Here is a 25273-nt window from a genome sequence, read left to right as displayed (position 1 = left end):
GTCGTTCATTAGCAAATAGAGAGCTTCTTTACTTCAAACAGTTATGCTTGGTGGTATGGAAAAACGGGAATACTATTTCCTGGCACAAGGACTGTCCCTCTAACGATGATTCCTTGACAATTATACGAACAATGTTTTACACAGCATCATAGCGAAAATCTTGAACGAGTGACCTATGCATTCGAGCAAATGACCTCCCTTGTCCAACAAGTCCAGTTCAAATTTTCACAGCAATATTATGCAAATATTGATATATGGAAACCTATTGTTTCACCCACCCGTACAAACATATCCCGTTGGTACCATCTACTGGTTTTGGCAGTGCAACTGTTGTGACAAACACGATGGCCTCTTGCATCGGCATGTACACACGTGATGGTGGTCTCTTTATTGCATGCTGTCATTGTACGAGTTGCATTGAAATATTGTCTCCTGATAAGGTGCATCTACCGTAGGGCGAACACTGGGCCCGCATGCACGATACAGGTTGTACTGAAACGGTACTAGATCATGATGCGGTTTAGCAAACGTTGCCACACGAAGCCCTAGATGCTTTGGATGATAGGTCATTCAATTCTTTAGGGGTAAGGGTGTAGTTATTGAGTTTTGAAATATTAGTGAAATTTTACTTTAGATTGTTTAATATATTGCGAGTAATTTTAAAGCTTTTTTTTTATTTCATTTATTTTATTTCAAGTTGGAAAATTAGTGCAATAAAAAACATTCAATCATTTTTTTTTAATTAATATTACAGATAAAATTGCACAAACAAAGCACTAACACTTACAACGCTCGAAATGGATGGTAGCTAGAATAATTCCATCCACTGTTGCCATTACAATTCGTACAAGCACTGCTCCATCGATTTTATTGTCGTCTGATGCGAGCGCAAGATAGTACGTTGAACTGTTTGTCGTTACTGCTGATTAGAATAATAATCATTCCGAGGCGTTACCACGACTCGACATAGATCCTTTTCAACACCATTGTGTGCGATTATATGTTACGTTTTGTGGTGATAATAAAGCGACAATGATGACTGTTCCGATCGATGGGATGGTGTGGGAAAAGCGATTTTCCACACAATAGCCTCAGTACTAACTTAATGATAACAAAAGAGTGTTTCATGAGGATTGGAAAGCTTTGCTCTCTGAAGACAGACTGAGCAGACTTGCTGCAAAGAATGCTACATTATTCCAGTGCTATTAAAGTGAGTTATTAAAGAAATTTGATGCTTTAGACCACAGACCGTCTTGTGATTATTTCAAAGCAGCAAGTTGATGTTAATTTGTCACCAGCTTAAATCTTACTGTTCCAAAATTCAGGTATCCGGTATGCTTGACATATCTCACCACTTTGGAAAGGAACGATTTGAATAACTTAGGTAAAAATATCAGGTTGCATCTGAGTCACCAGTTAAATATACGATTCGTCTGCAATTGCCTCACTGGGAGAGTCATTTTTAAGGATTCTCCAAGCTAGTTTGAAAGGGAGACTTAAGTTATGAACGTTCCATTTCGTGAACAGCCGGCGGAAGAATGAAGATGCATAAGCCTGCCTAAGGCAGTTTGACGTGCATCGGTACTTCTTTATTCTTGTGGATTATAGGGTCTGCATGGGAAACTGTCCCTTCCATCTTGGTCCATTGTAATTCGAAACGTATCGTATTTCCTGCTCTATTTTTGGACATTTTTCATTCGATCAAAAATGAGTTCTAAGAAAAGTTGTTCTCTAGCACCGTGTGGTGATAATTTGGTTGCGTTAAGTGTCACCAACGAAATACAAAATAAATATTTTGCTTTATGCAGCATAAACATTGTTCCAATTTAACAAAAAGTACACACACCGTAACACTAATTTTCCGCGTAGATTTGATAAACCGATTTTTGACGGACAACCATCAAATCAATCATTGTCAAAGCGACACATCGTTCGATAAAACCACATGATTTCAACCGCAACAATAGCTAAGCATTAAACCGATCGTGCTCGCCCAACCCAACCCAGCGGATGTGGTTGATGTTCATCACTAAAGTCGTCATAAACAGAGGAGCATAGCGAAAAACGCACCACCAAACATACTGCTGCGCAAACAGGCACGCAAGACCAACCAAATCTTCCGAAAAGTTGAAGACAGCACCAAACAAATAGGGAAGAGGAGACGAAAAATCTTTGCTGAGCATAAGCAATCCGACCAAGATTGGCTGCTAAGACGTCTGGAGAGCAATCACGGAGCTCGATTGAAGAATTAGGAGATCCATTGATGTCGGATCAATAATACCTCCGTTTATCGAGCTTGTCTTCCGAAAACGGAAGGAAATAAAAGCGGAAAGATTGACGTAGCATAAGTTGTTGGATGGAGAGGACCAACGGATCCGTACCGGACACAGGACAGGGAGGCTAAATAAGCTGATGTAATTTGATTGCTGGCCGGAATACTTCAATATCGAGATTTTTTTTTTCTCCCCGAATATCGATAAACCGAGAAAGTTACCTATACCCCATTTGGCCTTCATGTCTGTCCTTTTATCGCACACGGACAAGCCGTGGTACTAGGCTGAGGCCCCAAGTGTTTGTGGGAAAAAGGCTTCTCTGCTGGAAAAAAGGATCACTTTCCCGACAAAAGGGTTTGATTTTGCGGATGACTTCAAGTAGCATCTGGTGGGCACCGTGTGTACACAGTATGGAAAATTCTTGTTTTTGCACAGATTTATAAACAAATCCTCAGATTAGCGTCAACCATTTGATTCATTTCTCATGTTTGCATAGTACATACATCAACGATAGCAGGAAATGAAAGCCGTTTTGTTATAAGGAAAACTTTCTTACGCAATGTTACACTTTAACATATTTCCGCATGGACTAGTTTTGATGTGAACTACTTTAAAGAAATCCCAGCACAACAAGCAAAATGTAGGTAGCACGTTTAACTACTTTTCCTTCGCGAAGACATGCCTTAGGTTGTTGCTGAAAAAGTTTAACCCATAAAAACGTATACAATAAGAAGGTTTGCTGAAGGCATAAGAAATTCATGAAGCTTCTTTCGTCTTTTAAGATCGCTCCGGGACATAACCTCCTATTTCTAACGCCCTCGAAAGCATGAAAGGGGAATGTATACGTTTACAAATTTTTCAAACAATTTTCTTACAGTCAAGGAAGTTATTTACAACGGCCTCTGCCTAGAGGATCGCTTGCAGCGGAAAAGGATGGTAACGAAAAGTATAGCGCTTAAATGACTACTTTACTGAGCTGAGCTGAGTAAAATAGAAACAAACCATTTTTCCAAAAACGGGGGCTTATGTATTCTGTAGAACCTCAGAAAATAAAAAGAACTTCTGGGTTAAGGAACGCTGCAAAAAAATACTTCTTTCCGATCCTTTACCACGGGATGGGGAAAATATAGAAATGGGAAAATATAGGGATGTTTTTTTATTTCTCTCGTAGTCCGTTGACTTCGACGTGTGAAAGATGTGAAGCACAGTAGGTGGAAAACCCCGGAATGTAGGAATGAAAAGATAAACTAAGGTGCTATATTTTGCACCTTCTCGAAAAAAAAATATGTTGATGTCTTGGGTTAGGAACATTGCAGCAGTTCCTTATGATATAAATACCTGCAGTAATCAATTCATGTTCCCTTCGAGAGTGCAATTTCTTAGCGGAAAAGTGTTTGGAACGTCCACTCTAGGAGAACACAAGCATGATTATAATAGTCAAATTTCATGTTGTGGAACACTACAGTGATTGAGTAAATTTTCTTAATCTCAAAACAAGTACAAATATAATTACTAAAGTAATATTTTATTACATCTAAGTGAACAAATGTTCAAAAAAAAAAAAGATGAATACAAAAGAACTCATACTGAAAAAAAACATAAACTGATGGTCTTATTTGGAGTTTGCCAAACGATTGTATTTATCTTCACTGCTTGATCGAGTTATTGATTGCTTTTAGTAACAGATACGTCTAGGTACGAACCCACTTACCCATGATGGCAATTTGTTGTTTGTAACATGATTTATTACCGATCAAAATACTGCAGGTAGGAAGCGTGACGATGGTATTAGATTAAGCTCGCATACTTCCGCAACGAAAAAGGATCACAGAAAAACGTAATTCAATACACCTTTCTCCAGGAATCTTTGCTGTGTTCTGCAGGTATTCGAAGTGCTTCAGCGTATCTTCGGAAAGGTAAGAACCCTTTCGCATTTCTTTTGCCATCAATCGGATTTATGCTGCAGAATGCGACATATCGTTCGTACTAAGAAGTGAGTCTCTTCCTAACAGGTGTTCTGAATATGGGGTGAGAATTTTACCCACCGTGCAGAATCGCTGCCCGAACGCAATAACAATTTGGATCAATATTTTCACGATTTATTAACATTCACAGCGTTGATTTATTCGTGATTTATGGTAGCTGTACTGCGTTCACCATTCCACCGAGCTTATTATTCTTCCAAAACGTTTTGCTTCTTTTCCCATTGCTGCTAGAGTTATTTCCGAAGCAAAACGCCGGTCTCATGTTTCACACGGCAAACGACGAAAATTAGAGAGCTGAAAATGAGACTGTAGTGTGCTGAACATTCCACCATCCTTTTTTGCGCTCGGCCGGCAGGAAGCACAAGTTATGGGAAAATGAAAGAACGATTTGCCATCGGAATGAAAATGAACGAATAATGAGCATGAAATGGAATGCCGCAAGGAAAGCGAATCATTTTCTTGGTCGCGCTTCGACGTAGCGCGAGCGCGCGCACCATCCACAGCCCAGGAAACGATGTTTTGCAGCAACGGTGACGCCGTGCCCGGACCATCTCATCTCCAATGTCGGTACCGGTGCGGGCCGACATTATATCATGAAAAATCTTGGCACGATTTTTCTCCACTGATTGCTGGGGCGTGTAAAAAATGATGGGCAAGTCCAGGGCGAGCGCGCAAATGGAAAAATCTTGGGAAGGTAGCGCGCGCTGCCCGGGCATGGCTATCGGTTATCTGATAGGAAAAATTAATTGAATTAAAATAAATGGCCAGCGGGTTGGGAATGGTACGGGGCGGTGGGCGCGAAGACTATCCACCTTCTCACTCTCTCTCTCTCTAGCTGGGTGTTCAGTGTCTGGCGAAATCTGAAGCTTATTTCCTTCCGATCGGCGACGTTGGCGTGAATTATTAGTAGAACGGCAACATCATGCCGAAAAGGTGACTTGCTGGTTTGTTTGCTGGCTGCACGCTGGAAGGGTGACGTTGGCACGCTAGTGCGAAGATGTTTGAGCGATTTATTGCTTTCGTAATCTGTGATCAGAAATGTTTGTGCCGTGGGTAATTTTGCGCCCAGCAGACTTTTATTACCGGTAGCTTAAAAAAGTTATCCAATCGCGAAACGATGATGGGGGTAGGAGTGTTGGGCAGTAAGAAATTGTGAGATATAATTGTGCACGGAAATTGTCTTTAAGTCGGTAGGTAGCAGGTGATGCATTCAGGATTTGTACGATTGCATATTATGTCTTTACCACAAATCCTGTCTGTCTCTGCAAGAATTATGACACAAATCGCAAAAAAAAAACGCATCATTATTATTCCATTCAGATTTGCCGGCAAAGACCCAATTTACATTTGAGGAAGGAAACCAAAATGGCGTTATTAACTGGTCGCTCGTTTGTAACGAATAGGCAATAACAATAAAATTTTCATGGCACCTGTCGGATAGGGCGCCTCCGAAACCGTTTCCAGCAGGCGCTTGCTTAAATGCGTATAAATAAAATTTCATAGGTCTGCTGGTGCGTACCTACGCCTGCGACCAATCCCTGGATGCCGTTCTGGTCTAGGGTATCGTTCTGATAGCACATCGCAATGGTTTCATTCGCGAATAAGTGTGTAAGCCTATATTGCCGCGTGTTTTTTTTCCTTTTGCTACCCCACGCTCCACAGCCGCATAGATGGCTGTGTGGCTGGTTCTTCGGCTGAACGTCGTTTTAACTAAACTCGTGCAACTATGTACGCCGCATGCTATGAGGTACGACGCAAAGCTTGACGCAACAACAAAAAAAACACACGAAACAACACCATACCATAGGACAATCGCAGCGCTGGCGTTGGGTCGTCGTGGCTCCCTATTAATTATATGATATACATCGGAGACCCCGCCAACGGGGCTGTCGTTTTCATAAATTTATACACCGGTCTCTTCCCATCTAATCGCCGAGCAAACGTACGACGCACGTGGTCTGTTAGCTTTACCGAAATGGCTGCAGCTGAGGTTCACCATTTGCCGGACCGGATTATCTAGACCCGGCCAGTATGCACGGCGAACGACCAAACTTGAAGGTACGAGAAAGTCCTCCCCAATAGGCTGGTCGTATCGTGTTGCCTTTCTATCGCGACAATCGGTCGTTGGGCGAGTTTTGCGATTGTTGTTTTACGTAAGTACACTATATATTGTCTCGGTTAGTCAGCTCGGAAGGTTTGCAACACAAAAAAAAGCCTGTGGTGAGTACTTCCCTTTAAAACGCGCCCTGTAACGCCAACCTTCTCTAACGAGTTGATGTTCGAGTGGTAATTCATGAAAGTTTAATAACTTCTGCAGGATATTTATAAACCGCGGGCAAAGTTACACAAAAGCGTTAATATAAGTTATTTAAGAACTTTCTATTAATTGAGAAAAAAACGTTGAGACATAGATAGCACACTAAATAACTAACCGTACTTAATTCATTTTGGTATATAAAATTTCGTTTAATTAAAATTAAAATGAGCGACAGGTAGAACAATTTGAACGTATTCAAACGGGAGAATACCAAGGAAGACTCCCTGACGTATATTAAATTTTCCTTTTACAACTTTTTGCAGTCATTTATGTAATGTCTTTCTTCAAATTTTCAAACGATTCTTCTATTACCGTAGCCAATCGATAGGTAGAGACTGCAAATTTCATTGTTCAGCAAATCGTCCGGTGTATGTTTAACCAACAATAAGGATGCAAATGTCTTCCACACCATTGAACTCACCAACTCCCGAATTTGAAGAAAAAATTAAGCCAAAAAACAATCTCGTTACAAGTTCCAACAAGATAACTTGTGTGTATCCGTGTGTCCTTTTTACTCTATCGTTTGTTTTCAAAGAATAGGTTGACAAAGAAAAAAAAAAGGATTGCGTTCCTTGAAGCGCTCAGACGGAAAGCCCTAATTATGGTAATGGTGTATTTAGAATTTTTACAACATCTTGAATGGCTTTTTGGACAAACGCTTGCAAGAAAAGGAAGACCTTTTTCTGTGGCCTGAGGCATGTAAAAATAGTATGATGGTGGTGGAGGAAAAAAAACACCCCTTTTTAAAAATGGTGTTAGTGCAAGAGTTTACCGCCGAACAATCGCTGGTAGAAAAAGATGTAAACGAAATGAATATTCAAACGATAAATAAGAATTAACTGTGAATGTCTGCGCTCAGGAGCGACGATAAAGCAACTTATTGTTTCAAAAATGCCACATACACTTTAATGACGGAGGACAAAAGTAGAAACAAAAATATTGGCAGTAAATGTCATTGTTTTAAGCCCACAATAGCTATTGCTATTAGTAATTTGTTTTATTAAAAGTTTTGCTAAAATAAAGTTTTACCAGGACACCGAAATGTGGTCTTATAGCATCCTGGAAGAAACTGGAGTGCTGCTGTTCGTTTAGTTGTAGAGATAGTTTTCTATTAAACTTAGTTTGTCACTTTTGACGGTGCGAAGCACTGATTTATTGTCCCGAGCTTCACTGGCTAGTGTGGTAAAAGTAGTAACCCTCCAACCTAGTGGTCACATTATCAAATTCTAAACAAAACTTTGTTTGCCCAGCACTTGGTTTTGGTGCGCTTCGAAAACTTGGCGGTATGCAGCCACTTTGCCGGAGCGAGGGTTTTCCCCAAAAATCACTTCCATCGTAACCTACGCCCAGGCGGGAACAATGCCAATAGGATGGAGTTTTCCCGGGGATAGGGAAACTATGTTTCCAACTGTCAACAAGCCTAAAAGTACGAAACTTTACCATCTGAACGATGCAAGCCTCGTGCTGACCGGCTGGCGAAGGGATAGAGTGGTGACACTTCCGGAAAACAAAAACATCCGCCGGACATTTAGCTTTGAGTAAGATCGAATGCCCCCCACCCACCTTCCCTTCGGGAAACTTCGAACGGCTTTAGAAACAACAAACGCACACAACAAAAGCATAATCAATGGAGGACAATAACACGCAGAGGAAAGTGTGGTCCCCAAAAAGTAATGCAAATATTTCAGAATGCCAGCCGGGGAGAAACCACCATGCCAGAGAGTGTGATACATTTCCTATCTTTTGTATCCGATTCTGGAATAGTTTCTGGACGATAATAGTTCGGAGGGTGAGATTTTGTAAAGTAAAGGGCTACCCACAATGCGGTATAGCGGCACGGGTTCGTTTCGTAAATATTTATACGAACGAAAACACGCTCACACATAATTCACCGTAGCTTCCCGATGCCTTACTGGGGAACCTCACTGTATCGGGCAGATCGAACCATAGAACGGAATATACAAGCTGCATTGCTGATCGGAAACCCATCTTACCGCTATCGCTTGGGGGCCGAAGTAAAAGTTTTTCTTTTTTTGAATTCGCTTTATTTTCCGATTCAGAAATCGTCCATGGATGGTTGACGAGCAAAACCCGGAAGAAAAGTTGAAAGCAGCGGGTACGGGAGAAAAGGAAAAACTGGAACCATAAACTTCTCTACGCTTGATTTGTCAGCATAGGAACAAACATAAAAGGCCATATGCATTTGCTGCTGTTGGTAGCTGTATGTGTGGGTGTGTGAAAGTTATTTTCAATTTTCTCCACACATCCGGACTGTTCGGGGAACCGTAGAGGGGCCAGTTTTCCCCAGTGTTTCATAATTTGCTACTCCCCGAAGGACAACTTTTGCCAAATTCACACCCCATATACCGGCCCCCCAAATTTCTATTGACGCGTATGAAAATCATTTTCATTCGAGATTGGATCCAATACAGGCTGTCGACATCGGGCGTCGCGTTCGCTTTGAGGATGGGTTTGCATTTAAAATGGTTCCGCTATCGCTTTTCTTTGTGCTTATGCCTGTTCCTTGGGACAAATATTGAAAGGGGTCTTTTCTTTCTTTTGTGTTAACTACCTAGCTAACCATCAAGAAGGCAAATTTGAGCAAGGCGTTTAGAAGCCACATTCACGAGTAGAAAATATAATCCCGCAGATTGGAAGGGAAATGGTGCCGTTGAGAAATTCTTTTCCAGTTTCAAAGTTGTGATAGCAGATTGATTTTTTCAAACACGATTTCTCGCATTATAAAAGGCACTGCGCAGCAAAGACAAGATAAAAAAGATAAAAAAGAAGAAAATAAAGAAAGATTTTACAAAAGATAAAATATATTACCGAAAATATTTGTTTTACGACTTAAGAGTATTAAATGTCTGTAATAATAATGGTGGAGACGCTACAGTGATAAGCTCTATGGGCTGTAAGACTTTAACGAATGAGATTTGCGTGAGACGACTACTACGTGACTACTACACGTCACGTCATTAGTATGACACCAGACAACATAGCCCGTTGAGTGTTTTAAGAAATGGATATAGGAAGTAAAAATTTGATTTGTCTACTAGAAAGCAAAAAGGCACTTGCTAAATAACGCATCGGAAGAAAGAAAAATGGGTATTCACTTGACTTTATCCACCTGCTTGGAAAGGAACAATCTAGGAATGAAAAATAGGGTGAAAAAAGCGAACTGTAAATGCAATTTATGCTCATGAACATTACATCATCTGTCGGTGGCGGGTGTGTTTAATAGAAACGATAAACTTTATCACCAGAGAATCGTTGAAGTGTACAAAGCGTAAACGATACTGAAGGCTGGTACCGTCATGATTGAAATATCCCAGATCGTTTGCTCGCTATTGATTGCAACAACAAAAAAGAAAGAAAAAATCTTCAACAACAATTTGGTGGATTGAAAATTGACTAACAAGGTTCAAACAGAGCCTAAAGGTGGAAGGAAAACTTTCAGCAAAATCTTACAAAAAAGAAAAATCTCGCAAAAGTTTTTTCCTTAAAGAAGGTAAGGAAGGAGCAACACGTACAAGTAAGCTCTCATGGTCGCACTTCCACCAACCGGTGAAACTTTATGGCCAGTTCCGGCTGTAGATATTTGGAGAAAGTTATGTTTACTTAGAAACTTCCACCCATACGGGCACGTGGAAGCGTTCTTTTAATGCATTTCTTTTCTCCGTTTCATTTCTTCTCCAGGGAGGTCATTTAACGGGGACATTTTATGAGCTTACCGGGTGAACCGTTCTCGGTCGGGGGTCGCATTTGCACGCGGCGAGTCCTGAACGCACAACGCGCAGCAAAATATCGCGGGGTCAGCTGGGTGCTGTGTTGAACCACGGAACCACACAACCATACTCGCACGTATGCTGGATTATTGTCAATTCGTTTCCGGCATGCTATCGGGCAGTAAAAAGTAATTAACCGTCCAAATAAACTCCCCAAACACACGAAGTCAATAATCGTAAACAAACCAACAGCGTTCCCTTTGAGGAATCCTTTCTGTTCTGTTTTTTTTTATTGTTGGGTGGGTATTGTTACTTCCACAGTCGTATTGCAAATGGATGCGCCAGTGTGTAGAGTATGGATGTGGCGCACAGTGGAACCGAACGAAGGACATTCGGTACGGGAACGGTGAGAAATGTGACATGGGGGACAGATAATATTTTTCACCCCCAAGTCCTAAGGGGCCAACACATTTTTTATTCAGTTACTATCTACACGTCTGGGTAGACTCGTTTGCCATTCGTGTTTGCTCTCTCACTCTCTCTCTCTGCGTAGAATAAACTTGTTAGGTTTTGTGTGTGTTTGGTGGTGGCAGCCACCATGATCATTGAAATAAAACTGTTGGTAGAAGGCAACCATAAAAGGTGAGCCATTCACCACCATTTGCCGCAAACATCACATTCCCGCGTTTTGTACGATATACTGGCGAAGAAAAATAAGCATGTTAACAGGGAGCAACCGGGTGACAAATTTCCATTGCGTGCGTTATAATGCCGGAAAATGAGCTTAGAAAACACACACATTTATCACACTGGCAGGCAAGGAAGCGTGTGTACCGTGGTGCTCATTCGCGCTGGGTTTTCGGGGAGTTGTGGGCATGCTGACAAGTACCGATGGAAGTCCGCATATCTGGAGCATTCATAAAGTTTAGACAGGTGGAAAACTGGTAGAACCTTTTTTTTCCCGTGACTAATTGAAACGTTGAGCGGATGAAATTATAGCAACCTAATTGTCAATATAGGCTTGAGTGATGACTGCTATTTTACCAACAAAAGGTGGAACCAAACAACTGTCATATAGAAGGAATTGCTTCCGTGGCTCTAGGATTTATATTTTTTTCTCCAGCCAAGCCTTCGTTAAAAATAGCTTAATAATATTATTATGACATTTAAATAAATTTTTGATACAAAGTTCCGTAAAATGCACGTTAGTTTATGTGTACAACAATCATTAAAAACCAGATTATGTATAGTGCAAAACTTCAAAAGGGCCATCGTTGATGATATTCAAACCGATGGAGTGAATAAATTATGCAATTTTACATGAAGTCATAGACAAATACTAGGTACCTGTCACAACTGCCAGGGCTAAAAAGGTGCTACTACGTTATCGGTAGTTAGTTAGCATACAGCTCTATGTACGAACAAAACGGGGGGGAGTTTTGGTTAACAATTTGAATATTTAAATTTAAATGTCACCCCAAACCGGGTAGCTGTCACATTAAACACCTTGCCCCGCTTGGTGTTTGGTTCATATTTTTGTGTCTTTTCGCTATCTGCTACGTGCTACGGTAAGGATAACAGCAAATACAGCTCATTGGATCCATTTCTTCCTTCATCCAGCTCCAGTTGCGGCGGGACGACGGTCTGTGCGATAAGGTAAAATTAGATCGCCCAGCTCGTGTATCGCCAAGTGGAGAGTAATTAGCATTAATTGGAATAAATTACTTCGCTTGCGCATCGTGCAGAACGAAGCAGAGTGCGAAAAGGCCGTAATTAATATTGCGCAGTCCGTATTACCTTCAGCTTCATCCTGGCAAGGTGAGACATAGTGGAAACTGTAGCAATAAGGTGAGTATTAAGCTGCTTAAGATAAGACTAGACAAACATCTCCTTGCAGAATGGCTTTCTTCGCGCTGAAGTGCTTTTTTGCAAGAGCACTTTAAAGCAAATCTTCGCCGAAGAACTAAAACGGCCAACGGCAATGCCGTGAAACACTCACTGCGCTAATGGGTCTGTGCAAGTGAAAACTAATGATACGGAAGAGCGAAATAGCGGAAAAGTAAAAAAAAGACAGTGAATAAAATCTATTTTAGATAAACAGTTGAATGTTTTTAAAGAGTATATTTTTCTTTCGAATAATTCCATTTCCGCAATTTTCCCGGGAAAGAAGAAAAACACCTGATGAATAATTAATCAGGATCGAGCTGTTACTTCCGCATCGATGTCACACCAGGCTTGATCCGTCTGCATACTGCGAGGACGAAGTACAATTAAAGCCCGAAAAATGTGGAGAAAGGTGCTGCAAAATTGAATCGCACAACCCACGAAAAATCCCCAGCTCCCGTTAACGCCTTATTAGGGTGTACTAGTGGCAAAGAAAAAAGTTCATTCGTTATGCTTCGTTTCATTCTATTTGTTTTTTTCACCCAACGGTTTCCTTCTCAAAACTGCTTCTTCCGGAAGGAAAATCTTTGTAACTTGGAGGAGGCGTGAAAATGTGCCCAGTCTACCGATCCAAACCGTCCGCTTCCGGTTCCGGCGATTGAGGGGGGTGGGTACAGTTGAGTTGGTTTTCGTGGAATGTTACGTTTCATTTAGCGTTCATCCATTCGTCCACGATGAACGACCAGCTAGTAAAAGGGGCTTACATTCTAGACTGTCTGAGTGGTAAACAAAACGATACGTGAAGGTGATGAAAGACCCCTTGCGCATTGGAAGCAAACAGGGAAAAAAGCTTCACTTTGCATGGTATTCTTCACATCCCAGTGATGCTCATTCCGGTCACGTAGCATTCTTTTTCCAACAATAATTTGTGCATTTCCAGGACGCATTTCCACTGCCGCATGTCGATCCATCCATCGAGACATCTCCTCCGTTCTGGAAGGAACGAAAACATGCTTTACTCGGGAACACTCTGCTGTAGAACCGTACCCCGTCCTGCAGGTCGGATGGTTGAAGGCTGTACAGGACAGAACACCACCCGGAAGGCATGAGATGTTGTAACGTTCAGACTCGACTGCTCAAACTGCCCAATGGGGACGGACGGTTTGAAAAATTCAACATCCCCTCTTAGATTGCAATAAACATGCAATGGGAGCTACTACCTCGGCACGGCACGGAACAACATCACACGCATGCTACGTGACGACGACGATCGGAGGCTGTGGCAGCATTGTAGCACCACCGTTTAACCTTCGACCGAAAGGCTAACGTATTTTATTGACGTTTTTGGTTCATCAAAAATTTAGCAGAATTGTACTCCTTTACTCCACACCTAGGCAAGTTTAAACAACACGGGGAGATATGGAGGCCCAGTTAGGAATGCTGTAGCGGATGCTGGTATTCTGGCCGGTTGGTTGGATATTCGCGTGCTCGAAACGAACCCATCATACGCGTGAAGGAATTATTATAGCACTCAAGAGAGTTACCACAGTGTTAAGGGAGTAGTTGAAGCGATTCGTTTCGTTATCCTGGTTTAGTATAATGGCTGTTCCAATTGAATTTTGAAAACACATTTTGAAGGGAACAGAGGGTACTGGTCAATGCAATAATGTTTAACTACGTGGTGTGGTACTCGAACCGGTTAGCCATTATGGTAGAAGTAATAAAACGACTACTACACTTTTATGTGTATCAAGAGTTGGACAGCTTGCAATATAACCAGGTTGCCCTTTATTAAGCAGTAAAATGAAGTTGGATAAAATACAGCCAGGTATTAATATATGCAGAAATGGACATATAGATATTCTTGCATATCAGGAAACGTATTTAGTAGCAATGATTCCTAAAAGGCGAATACCTAAGATTTATTATTAAAAGTTGTACAACAGGATTTTCCTATCAAAGCTCACTTCCAAACACATTAGGAAGAGGGAGTATACCATAATAAAAGTAGATATCATGAAAACTACACATTTGAAAGGAATAAAATACTTTACTTTATATGTGTTGCAAATTCGGATTTTATAAGTGGATTTTTAACAACCTCGTTATAATTAGAGACGTTCAAAATTTATTACTCTTCTTTTCTGGATTGCAACAGGAATAGGGCGCGATCCTCGAAATGCAGCCCTTTTTATTGCCTTGCTGGTGGCGCCCTCTCCCGTCATTTATTTCAAGCTCCGATCCTCCAGATGAGCAGGTTGTGTCAAAAACTTTGACAATATGCTTCAAAAGTTATGAATTAAATGCTGCATATGAAAATAAAGTTTAATACAATTAATTCGCATTCCACCATTTTAAATTTATTTATATTTAGCATTTCATTGAAAATATGAATGCATGTTAAACGAACCATTAGTAGAACCAGGCAATTATACAATCCAAATACACATTCCTCCAGACGCAATAACTACAGCAGACGAATCAAATTACTATCGCTCGTCCGACGGGCCAACTGTTGACGTAATTGAATAAGTGGGCGCAACCTTTTAGTGACAGCCTGGGCGAATGTAAGGAATGTAAATGAAAACGGTAGCGAGCTGGTTAGGCGTTTTGTTTGCCACGGTTTTCCACTTGTTGTTTTAGAACCAACTTTTCCAATCAAACTCCCCCGGCGGTATTCTAAGCATTGTTGTACGATCGCGTTGTACCGCGCGTCGCACAGATGCTGCACAGAAGAATGTTAATAAATTACCAAACGTGTATCAAATTAGTTTCGTTTCAGCCTTTCGAGCCTTTGGTCCACAGCAGCGGGCCTTCACTATGGGGTATGGGGTTAAATGTCTGGGATTGAAAATTAAATTACACAAAGTCGTGGTGATTACGAAAATTTGCGTTCGCCGGAAGCAGGCAGCAATGACGGCAGGACAATTCCCGGACAATGAAATAAGGAAAACGAAACGGTGTACGACGTGGCAAATTAGAGCAACAATGTTTTGTTCCGATCTCTTGGACAGGTTGTTGAAATGCCCTTTCGCCTAGTGAACCCTTTTATCCAACTGGTCTGTCAACACTCTGCGTACAAAACTTTGCCATCGTTTCTTTCGCGTGAGAACAAAAAATCGCTGCACAAGAGCAACTTTGGGTGAATGAAACTCCAATAAATCTTCTTCGTCTCTAGCCGAGGTTCGTTCCGGCGAAAGATGCGAAAGAGCTTGTTTTCTTCCAGTGCCTTATACACTTTTTACCTGGTTGTTTGCTAGGCAAACTATTTCGCGTACCGGTGTGGAAGATTTTTGCTAGAATGTAGCGAAAAAGTTTCATGCCTTCTTCACCTCAAGCCCTACGCTGCTTGTACGAGCCGGAAGAACGTCCTCTCATCCTTCGGAGTTCTTTTCCGCTTGTAATACACCTGTCGGTCGGTTGTTGTACAGCTTTTGCGTGTTTTGCGTGCCACTTTACATGGCAGATAGTGAAAAGATACGCGTACACCGGGCAGGAAACACAAATACTCTCTCTCCTCCATTCGGTTCGGAAAAGGATGTCAAGAATTTGTACTCCGTACACCGATAGGTTGCTGAACTGCGCAGTTTGTATCTTCACGCTGTACCGCTGTGTATGAATGCTGTACTACACACCTGCTGTATTACGGGAGGAGAATACTGGGTGAATTTAATTAAAATAAATTGCACCCCATTTATCAATCTTTCAGCACGCTGCTCGGTTGGGAACGCTCGGTTGGATTTAGAAGTGTGTATCGAGTTGGTGAATAATTCGTACACGCACCATTACGCTGATGATAAAACGGTGAAATTGTAGCAAACCGGTGATACTGGTGGCTACTCTGCTCTGATGATTAATATTCCACTCAAGCGGGAGTCGGAAATCGATTTCAAAACCTTCTTATAATAACCCCACGGTGGTTCCCGGTACCCGGTTAGGCGTTCGACCGAACAGTCAACAGTAGTTTAAAAACAGACACAGGAAACAAATAATATAATCCAGTTAATCCGATTGTAATCACACACAGCCTCCACACACAGGCCATTGTTTATTGTGAAATTAAACGGGGCAAATTTAATTTACAACTGCCACACAGACTCAGGACACACAGAAGAGACGATGGGTTGCAGTGGTTGTTGGAAATCAATACATGATTGTCTGCAGTTGACTCGAAAATTTCACCCCATCACAGTGAATTTCTCTGAAGAGGGAAGCATGCAGGAGAGCACAACGATGCTTATAACCAGCAAAATGTATTTTGGGACATTCAACATTGTTTGTGGGGTTATGCGCGAAGGTTTACCCAATTAATTCGTTGATCGTTTACCGTTCGTTTATGGTAATTAAAAACCGTATCTGATTCAGACAATTTATTGTAAATAACCCATCCCCACCGCGAACGGCCTGTTCAATTTATGATAAAATCAAAATTACATATCCAAAAGGAAGAATTGAACAGCATAACTCCGAAGCAGGACGGTGAAATTTAATATGCTGGTGCCACCGCGCGTTCATTCCTTTGGAAGGTCGCTCCCGCGCAGCAGTGATTATTCGATTTGGGCAATAAATGATGGCATCAAAGTTTAAATTCCATTTTAACTTCGTTTAATGGCGGCAAGTCCATTCGGAAACCTCACAATGGGCAACCCGCACACACACAGTACACGGGGTTTCGTGTGGCATGTCAAACGGCACGACAATAACTGTCAAAAATCTGCTCGATTAGAGCGTGGCACTTGTTTGGTGGTACCATCATCTTTATCAGCGCCATAGTATACGATGCGTTGCGGGCGCTCGTTCCGGTTGTCACTCTTGCGCTCAATTAGTCGGTTGGTCTTTGGCCTCATCCATCGTTGTACCTCGATCAAAAATCATGCTTTTGGAGAAATCTGTCTGGCCGTCGGTTGGCAATCAAAATATTCGTTACGAATTTATAATATCAACAGTCTCAGCCACGGCGAATGGTTCGAATGGAACCTTGTGGTCGCTACTACCCAGTCCCATCGCGATAGATGATTGAATTGAATTAGTAATGGTTCGTATAGATTCCACTGTCAGCTTGTTATTAGAATTGTCCACGGAAGGGCAGCAAAGCAAAAGAATGCAATTCTACGCTGGGAGCTGAATAAATGCAATTTCAAACGATTCCCCCCCGGGGGACCATTGTTCTTGATGGGACTGTAAAGTATAGTTGATTGATATTGACTTGAAACATGATAACAATAGGGGTGACCACTGACTTACTGCGATGCACTGAGTATAACAATGGTGAAAAATGAACGCTGAACGCGCCTTATATCTTCGTTGTTTATACGTGTATCCAAATATCATTTAACGGGAGTATAACAATCAATGGAACTTAATTTAGTTATAACAATTTCAACTTTAATTACTTAGTTAGCAAACATCAGAAAGAAATGCAGGTTGAGTTGGATGATTCTAACAAAACAAATAAAATATTTTGATGAAATAAAACAAAGATTCTATATCATCATAATTTAATTAAAAAAGACCACGATTAGTCACGATTCCCAAAGTAATAATTTTCATGATAATGCAATACGAAGCAAAAATGCAGAAAGAAAAAGTACTGGAAAAATGATGGGTATGGTACGCTGAAAAAACGCTCCCAAGCAGAATAATCCGCATTAACAATGGGAGATAATAACACGCCAAGAAATGGAAGAATAGCCTACTAAATCGGGCAACATCAAGCAGGGAAATCCAACAATGCGATAGAATAAATCCATCATTGTACAACAAACAACACTAAGCACGGGATCTGGGATGCGTCTCCATCGTAAACTGACGGCTGCAATGTAGCGGATCAGAAATTGTGAAACTAATGGCAGCACCAAAGGAGGAAGGCGTAGGAGTAATGAAATAAATTTCCCGTATCGAGATCTTCCACGGCATCCGCCAAAAGCGAACCCGTGCGAATGGAAAAGTAAAACCGCAAACATCAAAAACCGCTTCCCGAGCCCGTCGCGATGGCATTTGTGGTATGGGATTGTGCGGCAAAATTGACGACAAATCGAACGCTTGTCGGAAAACAATCCGGTGGGTGGGGGGATGGCCAAATCACCTTTCACCATCAGAAGGGTGAAAACTCCCGCAGAGCAGCGCGGTAGAATGGCGACAGACAACCCTTTTCGGAGAGTCATCGGTTCGTTGGTGTGTAAACATTGGATGGAAGGTTGCTTCCGGTGGTAGATGAGCTGTTGGCATTTCATCTCCGAAACCCTAACTCCCGACACCAACACTCGCGTCGTAGAATAAGCTCGTCATCAATCGATTGACATTGTGGTCGCGCTTTCGGAATTTGTGTTCTCGGCTTGCTTTTGGAAAATCGCTTCGTCATCATCATCATCGACGTCATTGATATCGTCACCGAATTTTTGTCTTTTCTTATCTTATTTGTTTCCAACTCACTCTCACTCTCTATTCCGGCACACATATGCAGCGCATCATGAATCGGATGATTACAAAGCGTGAGCTTAGCATGTTTTGATGCGTCGGTGATGCGGCCAACCGATGTGATGAGGGGATTTGTTTGTTAGCTTTAAAACTTATGCGGCTACTGTTAGATGCATCGTTCGGTATAAAACGATAACGAATTCTTGTTTTGTCCTTAGTCTTTTTATAAGCTGTTGCTGTAATCTCACGCATCTACGGCTTCATATGATTTTCCCGAATTAATGAGGTATCGAAACATTTGACAACGGCGACGAAGCGGATTATTCAAATCATGTTTCCTGATCTTCATGTTACAGCGAGCGACCAAAGCTGAACGGCGAATAAATGAAAATCCATGGTCCAGTTTTAGAAGGCAAAAGTGATTAGCTTCTGTTGAATCTTCATTAAACTTTCTAACTGTTAACAATTTCTTGAATTATACAAGTTCTCTTTGTTGGTGAATCTAGTCATAAAACAGGTGCATATGTATTAAATTACAGTCTCTTACACTCTTAATTCGAATAAACATCCATTTCATACAGCTACAGACCACCTAGGTAGAAAATGGAAGCGATTTGCAATAGAAAAAAATGGTACCAAAAAGAACTCGATTAACTCGGGCGAACTACGAAATGGAAAAAAGTGGCCATATGCTTCACTCTGTCCGTAACCGGAATCAAAGTGCTCCTTGCTACGGTCGTGTCACGTCGACGACCATTCCCTACTACCGGTCGCTGACAGAACTCTTCCTCATGTTCCCCAACGCGTGTGTGCCTTTATAAATATTTATGATAAATGAAATGTGTAGCAGCAAATGTTCCATTTCTACCCTACCTGTACCTGGTAGAACATATCGTACGGTGGCAAATTACTTCCGCATTCGCAGCGGAACTGTTGCGCAGGTGAAATGGATAGGAATCGTTCCGGAGTGTCCGGATATTTGAACACATGTTGACGGGATGTATTTTTTCACTCCTTTCTCCTTTCAACTGCAGTGTGAGTTCATTGAAATTGTTTCCTGTTCGAGGTGGCAGGGTTTTGGGAGCGCAAAAAACGGTACAGAAATGTTGGCATGTCTTCTAGGGGTTTATTTGAGTCAATCGATTCTTTTCCTATCACCGTCATGAACAACTGGCGGGACATGGACACTACCGTTCAATCGATTATCATCCAGTGTGTGCATATATTTTTCCAATCAAGTCACAACGGAGCAACACCAATGGACGGCAAGTGTCTGAAGTGAACGCCATGGGAAAGCAATTCCGCATCATAAGCCATCAATTCCTATCATAGCAAAGGAGAAAACTGTTCTACAGTCTCCTTCATACTAGCGTATAATGTCCTGAGCTTGGTGTTTCACCGTTCAAGTACAACCGGCTCGAAATAAGCTCACAGATGTCAGATGTTTCAGATGTTCTTTTAGGTCTTTCTTAAGTTACAATTCCAACCCGAAAACAATGTAGAGAGAACTGTGAATCTGTAAACAAAAAACTGTATTGAAAACTAAAGCTACGCCAAGTAGATAGTAGTATTTTCAGCCATTTGTGCAGTGATGTTCAATATAAATTCATACAACTAAATCCTGTGAGATATAACGTGAGCAAGTCTGACTTGACCTAATAAATTTGCAATTTTGACCACATAGTAAATTTTAATATAATTTTTAATACATGATTGCTTGCCACTTTCTTAAAATGAATTTATTATTCTATTTTTCATTCCAGGACTTTGGGAAAATAATTTCATAATGCACTTTAAAGTAGTACAAATATCGATCATCCCAGCATAGCTTGCTTATCAGTAAAGTGCACTCCAGTGCAGTAACAGGAATCAAATTCAGTGAACTGGTAGTTTCCATCACGTCATTCTATGCATGTTAGTCATTTGGATGCATGGCGGAAGTAGATATGGCGAGAAAAGAAAAAACTGAACTGGATTTTTCCTCTTCGTGCAGAATAATGGGTCAAGAGCCTGACGGCCAGTAACGACTCTACTGAAAACAGGAAACAGGACTAGCCGTCGGGTTTGGACGTGCCAGGGTGGTCCCGGAATCGATTCAAAACTATCAAACAAGCGAACAAAAAGTCGGACTTCACTGTGAACTAAATAAACTTTCAATACCGTGAAGCAGAGTATTGAAATTTCGATTATTTTGATTTCCCATTGCACATTTCTTTTCAATAAACCCCATGCGCAGGACAGAACCTAGGCCGCCATTCATCTATAGTGCAGTATTCAAAGTGTTGTGTCAGGAAGTGTCCAATAATGCCTAGACGAACAGGAACTAACACTATGGAAGCCAAAAGCTTGATGGGGTATTCTATGGACCTTCAATGCTGCGCGGAAAATAACAAAAACGAAAATACTCAACAGGGAAAATGGAATTGAAATTGACCAACGACGCTTCCGTATTTCAGGAATGGCCATAGTCCTACTATTTCCATTCCATCAGCCTAACCACCAGAACTAGTACAACGAGGTCGAGAGGTACTCGACACGGTTCGGACAAACAGATATAATAGAAGGAACGAGGAAGAATTGTCGTCTGAGTTTGACAGTTGCCGTGATTTGAGGTTATGATGTTCGTTTTAATATTTATTGCTTCCTCCACCTCGCTGACAGAACATTTAGCGAACAGATTGGAAAAGTTCTAATGAAAAATGCGACAGGTTTCCAGCTGCAAAACGAAAAGCTTGCCCGGTGGTTAAGGCAAATAAAGATTAATTTTACAACCGTGAAACAAATGACAATTACTCTGTAGTCGTGTCCCTAGGTACAAACAACCTAGATCCAGTTTTATGGCTAACTTTTGCTAGTGAGAAAAGCTAGATGACCACGTTTCATGGTAAAGTATAGCTTTCGAAAATCATAAAAAGAGAATTATGATGACTTCTAATTGTGAATTCAAAGATACAATCACTATTCGCAGGATCACAGAAGAACTACCTTACAATACAAACGACTTAGTTAAGAATCAGTGAAAGTATTATGAGAATTATCACTTTAAGTACAGGATGATATTTAACGATAAACCCACTTTCGTCACAAAAACATGGAGTAAAGTTAATATCATCCCCACAAAGTTCCTCGATTTAAATGGAACTCCATTAAATGAAATCGCTTTTTATTGCTTTGCCTTCGTGGTTATTGTTGGGTTTTTGATTTAGAGATTCGCACAGTCTATTCACGCAAAGGGCTTATTCCATTAAACAAGCAAAACCATGAGAACTTGTTGGTTTACGGTTAGGAAGTAGGAATCTGAAAAGGAACATACCCTCAAACATTTCATGAGAAAGGATGCAAGATGTTACAAAATAACAACTCAACACCAACATTCAGAAATTACTGACATCCTCCTCTCCCATCAAGGCTCTGTGGTCTAGCAGAAGACAGCTGAAGAAAGGCAATGAAAAACTTTCAGATTGAACTTTGAACTCGGCACAACCATTGCCACCTACAATGTGGCGTCCGACTGGCGGCGTATACTAACATTATGACTGGCTTGAGGTCATAATAAACCTCGAGGACAACTGTTCCTTTTGTACGAGCAACAGAGATACGGCGTTCTCACTAGATGAACATCAACAGGCAAAACTTTCTTGACGCCGAGTGTTTTATTGATGGTCTGATTTCAGACTGCAATTGGCCATGGTTGCTGTACGAGGATATAAACACTTCACTCTCATTTCCCGAGAACTTTGACATGATGGCGACAAAATTACGGACTCTGAAACGATTATTGGGTGTATCCTTCTGTAGAGTCGTAAAATTCACTATCATTTCCACCAAAATATGATACGCAACTGTAAAAGGACTGTTCCGGAATAGGTTGGAACTCTCTGCTGTCTCCCGCTGCTGGTGAAAGTTGGTGTCACAAGACGAGAGTGTCCGGGTTAGGATTGAACCATACAAGGCGACAGCTTTTAAATTACTGACCTAAACCCAAGAGATGGGCAACACACATCAGAAAGCTTCCGGGAAAAGTTTCGAATCAAATTGCTTTATAATCACTACCTTTTCTGACACTGGCGTCACCAGCAGGCATGTTGTGTGGTTTCGACGGCATCGACATAAAAGCAGGAGGTGAAATTTTGAGGAATGGGATTTCGGGGGCCTCAGATTCTATTGGGATCGAAGGAGAGGAGCGTTAAAGACAGAGGAGCGTTGTGATTGAAGTTGTGGCTTGCAAATTATTATATCATTTGCCACCCACTGCCGTTTCGGTGTTGGTTCTTCCCGGGAGAGGAACTCTTTCGTTTGAAGTGGTAGATGATGATGATGATGATGATGTGCCGCCGCCGAGGCGTAAGAAGTGCTTTGATTTTAACGAAAGAATGTCGTTAGCCCCAGTTGCCCTTGCAGATGGTGGACCATGCCATGCCGAGAATCGAGCAACGATCTGCAAACGATGGCAGGAAGCAGAACTAATTAGACTTTTAATATTTTCGACAACTCCGGCGAATAATTTGCATTTGATGGAAAACTCCCAAAGCAAATATCCGCCACCTACCGATGTCGATTGGGAAGAGTGGGCGCTGTGTTGCAGGGTCGGATTGTTTACCGGAACACCGTTGGGAGGTATTGTTATGCAGGATGCGAGCCAACTCTTTTGACTTTACTATGCAAGAGGTGGGGACTACGCAAGGAGGACGCCCAGTCTTTCGGAAATGACAGCAAAATTGATAAACTTTGTCGATGGTTTTGAATTAAAAACTTTGCCTTCGGTTCCTACTTAGTTGAGGGCTACTGGCAATACCAATCGTGCTGCCTGCATCTACAAGTTCCTGAGTCCAGCATCAGCAAATGCCGTCCTACAGAACAAAATAAATGTGTCTTTTTTCCTCGTAAAGCCATTACTACTACGTGGATGCTAAGGATGATGACCATGATGATAATATGCCAATATCGAACCGGTGGTGGGTACCGTCCGTGTTGGAAAGCTTCTCTATCGCCAAAAGGATCACGGAACCCGAATGTAACAACACGCATTAGATTGACCTCATTATACCTCGCTGTTGCGGAACCTTTGCTATCCATTCACGTGTGTGAGATAAAATAAACGAGGAAAACATGGAAATCATGAGCTCACGTGTGGATTAGAGATCCCAGGTTGGGAAGAACTCATCCGCTAACCCATATTGACCAGCATGCGATCAAAAATTGGACGAAAAAGGCAGAGGGTTTCGAGAGAGGAAAACGAATACATAAACAGCTTCATCTCTTTAAACCCAAAAAAGAGTTCTGAAATACTGGGAAAATTCTGCTTTGAAGATTAATTTATGCAAAGTCACCTTGCATGAACCAGATCAAACGGTCGTGCTTCTTTATTACAAAACAACTGAGCAATACATTTGCCAATGACTGACTGACTGAGCAACATTTGAAACTGTCTGTAAGCAAACCTTTATGATTTTGTGTAAAGTCCATCCAAATTACTTACCTGGAAATAAAAGAAAAACTGTCATTAGTGAATTGAATATGCTAAAGAATACAAATGTAAGCGTTTCTGTTAAATTTAAATAACTTATAGTCACAACTATCTGCTCAAAGTCCAACAAATCTAGTGAGCTGAACGAAAAAGAGGTGCCCCTAAGACGATAATGCAATTGTCTGTACTGCGCAATGCTATCCATCATTTCAGGCACATTATTATCTCGACCGACACACCGAAACTGAATTTCAAATGAGCTTCCGTTGGAGCAAAACTTCCGAATCAGCATCGATTAGATCGATTTCCATTTGTGACCAAACAGACGAAATGTATTGCCATTATAACATGCTGACATTGGACAGCCTCTAAACGCAGTGCAATATGCAGTCATGAATAGATAAATGATTGTGCTTTGCGCTACTGGGGAACTGCATGTTTGCAGATGCGAATGATATAATTTAGAAAAAGCGTTTGCTGGCCATGTGTCCGAGGTCCGGATTGGGTTGTTCGACAGCTGCACATCGTTAGGGACTCAATTAGGTGGACGGTAGGACTATTTATCACCTTGCGTTTGGAAGTGATGTCATGTACGGTCCAAACTGTGGGAAGTGTCCAGTCGACAGTACCATGAGAATAGGTCGCAACATTCCCCGTGGGAGATCGAGAGGTTTGAAGTTCATTGACAAACGCGCGTTGAAGTGTCCATCTTTCACACCGGCCAACTCGGCACCACCAGTCACGGCTCGTAGCATGTTTCGATCAATGACAAATGGCAACTGTTGTTGGTTCATGGCGAGGTGACGTACTTTCGGATTCGAACCGGTCCGGGTAGATGCTACTTTGTGGTCTTTTCGTCTGCTGTTGAGTAAAAGATATTCAACGGACAACCTTGAGCGGGGAATATTCAGCATTGCAAATACCCAAACGAATACTTCATACATAAGGGTTGAATCGGTTCGCAACCATCGTCTCCAACGGGGTCAAAAAGCGATTGGAACCTCTTTTTACCACCGTAAAAATATCGACCACGATCTTGGACTAGGACTTTTAATGCACGTTCGAAAAAATGCTGACTTGTCACGTACCTCCGTGAAATACTCTGCCTGTTTTGCAGCAATTAAAAAACAAGCTCCGTACTGGCAATTCTTCTTCAGTCTCGTGTGGTGGGAGGTTGTGTCGCTAATGAAGCTACATAAGGA

At 41.5% G+C, this 25273-nt stretch overlaps 1 protein-coding gene across 1 annotated transcript in view; it reads right to left on the bottom strand.

The window, feature by feature from the left end:
• LOC128299367 (protein slit) overlaps nucleotides 1–24865 on the bottom strand; it is a 75444-nt gene extending 50579 nt beyond the window's left edge. The window contains exon 1 of the mRNA XM_053035312.1: nucleotides 24639–24865. Within this exon, the coding sequence (XP_052891272.1) occupies nucleotides 24639–24865 (227 nt within the window). The remainder of the gene's footprint in view (nucleotides 1–24638) is intronic.
• Between the last annotated feature and the right edge of the window lie 408 nt (nucleotides 24866–25273).

This window comes from Anopheles moucheti, chromosome 2 (assembly GCF_943734755.1).
Source record: "Anopheles moucheti chromosome 2, idAnoMoucSN_F20_07, whole genome shotgun sequence".
In the NCBI taxonomy this organism is placed as follows: domain Eukaryota; kingdom Metazoa; phylum Arthropoda; class Insecta; order Diptera; family Culicidae; genus Anopheles; species Anopheles moucheti.
The sequence above is the reverse complement of the archived record's forward strand: the minus strand, read 5'-3'. Positions and strand labels throughout refer to the sequence as shown.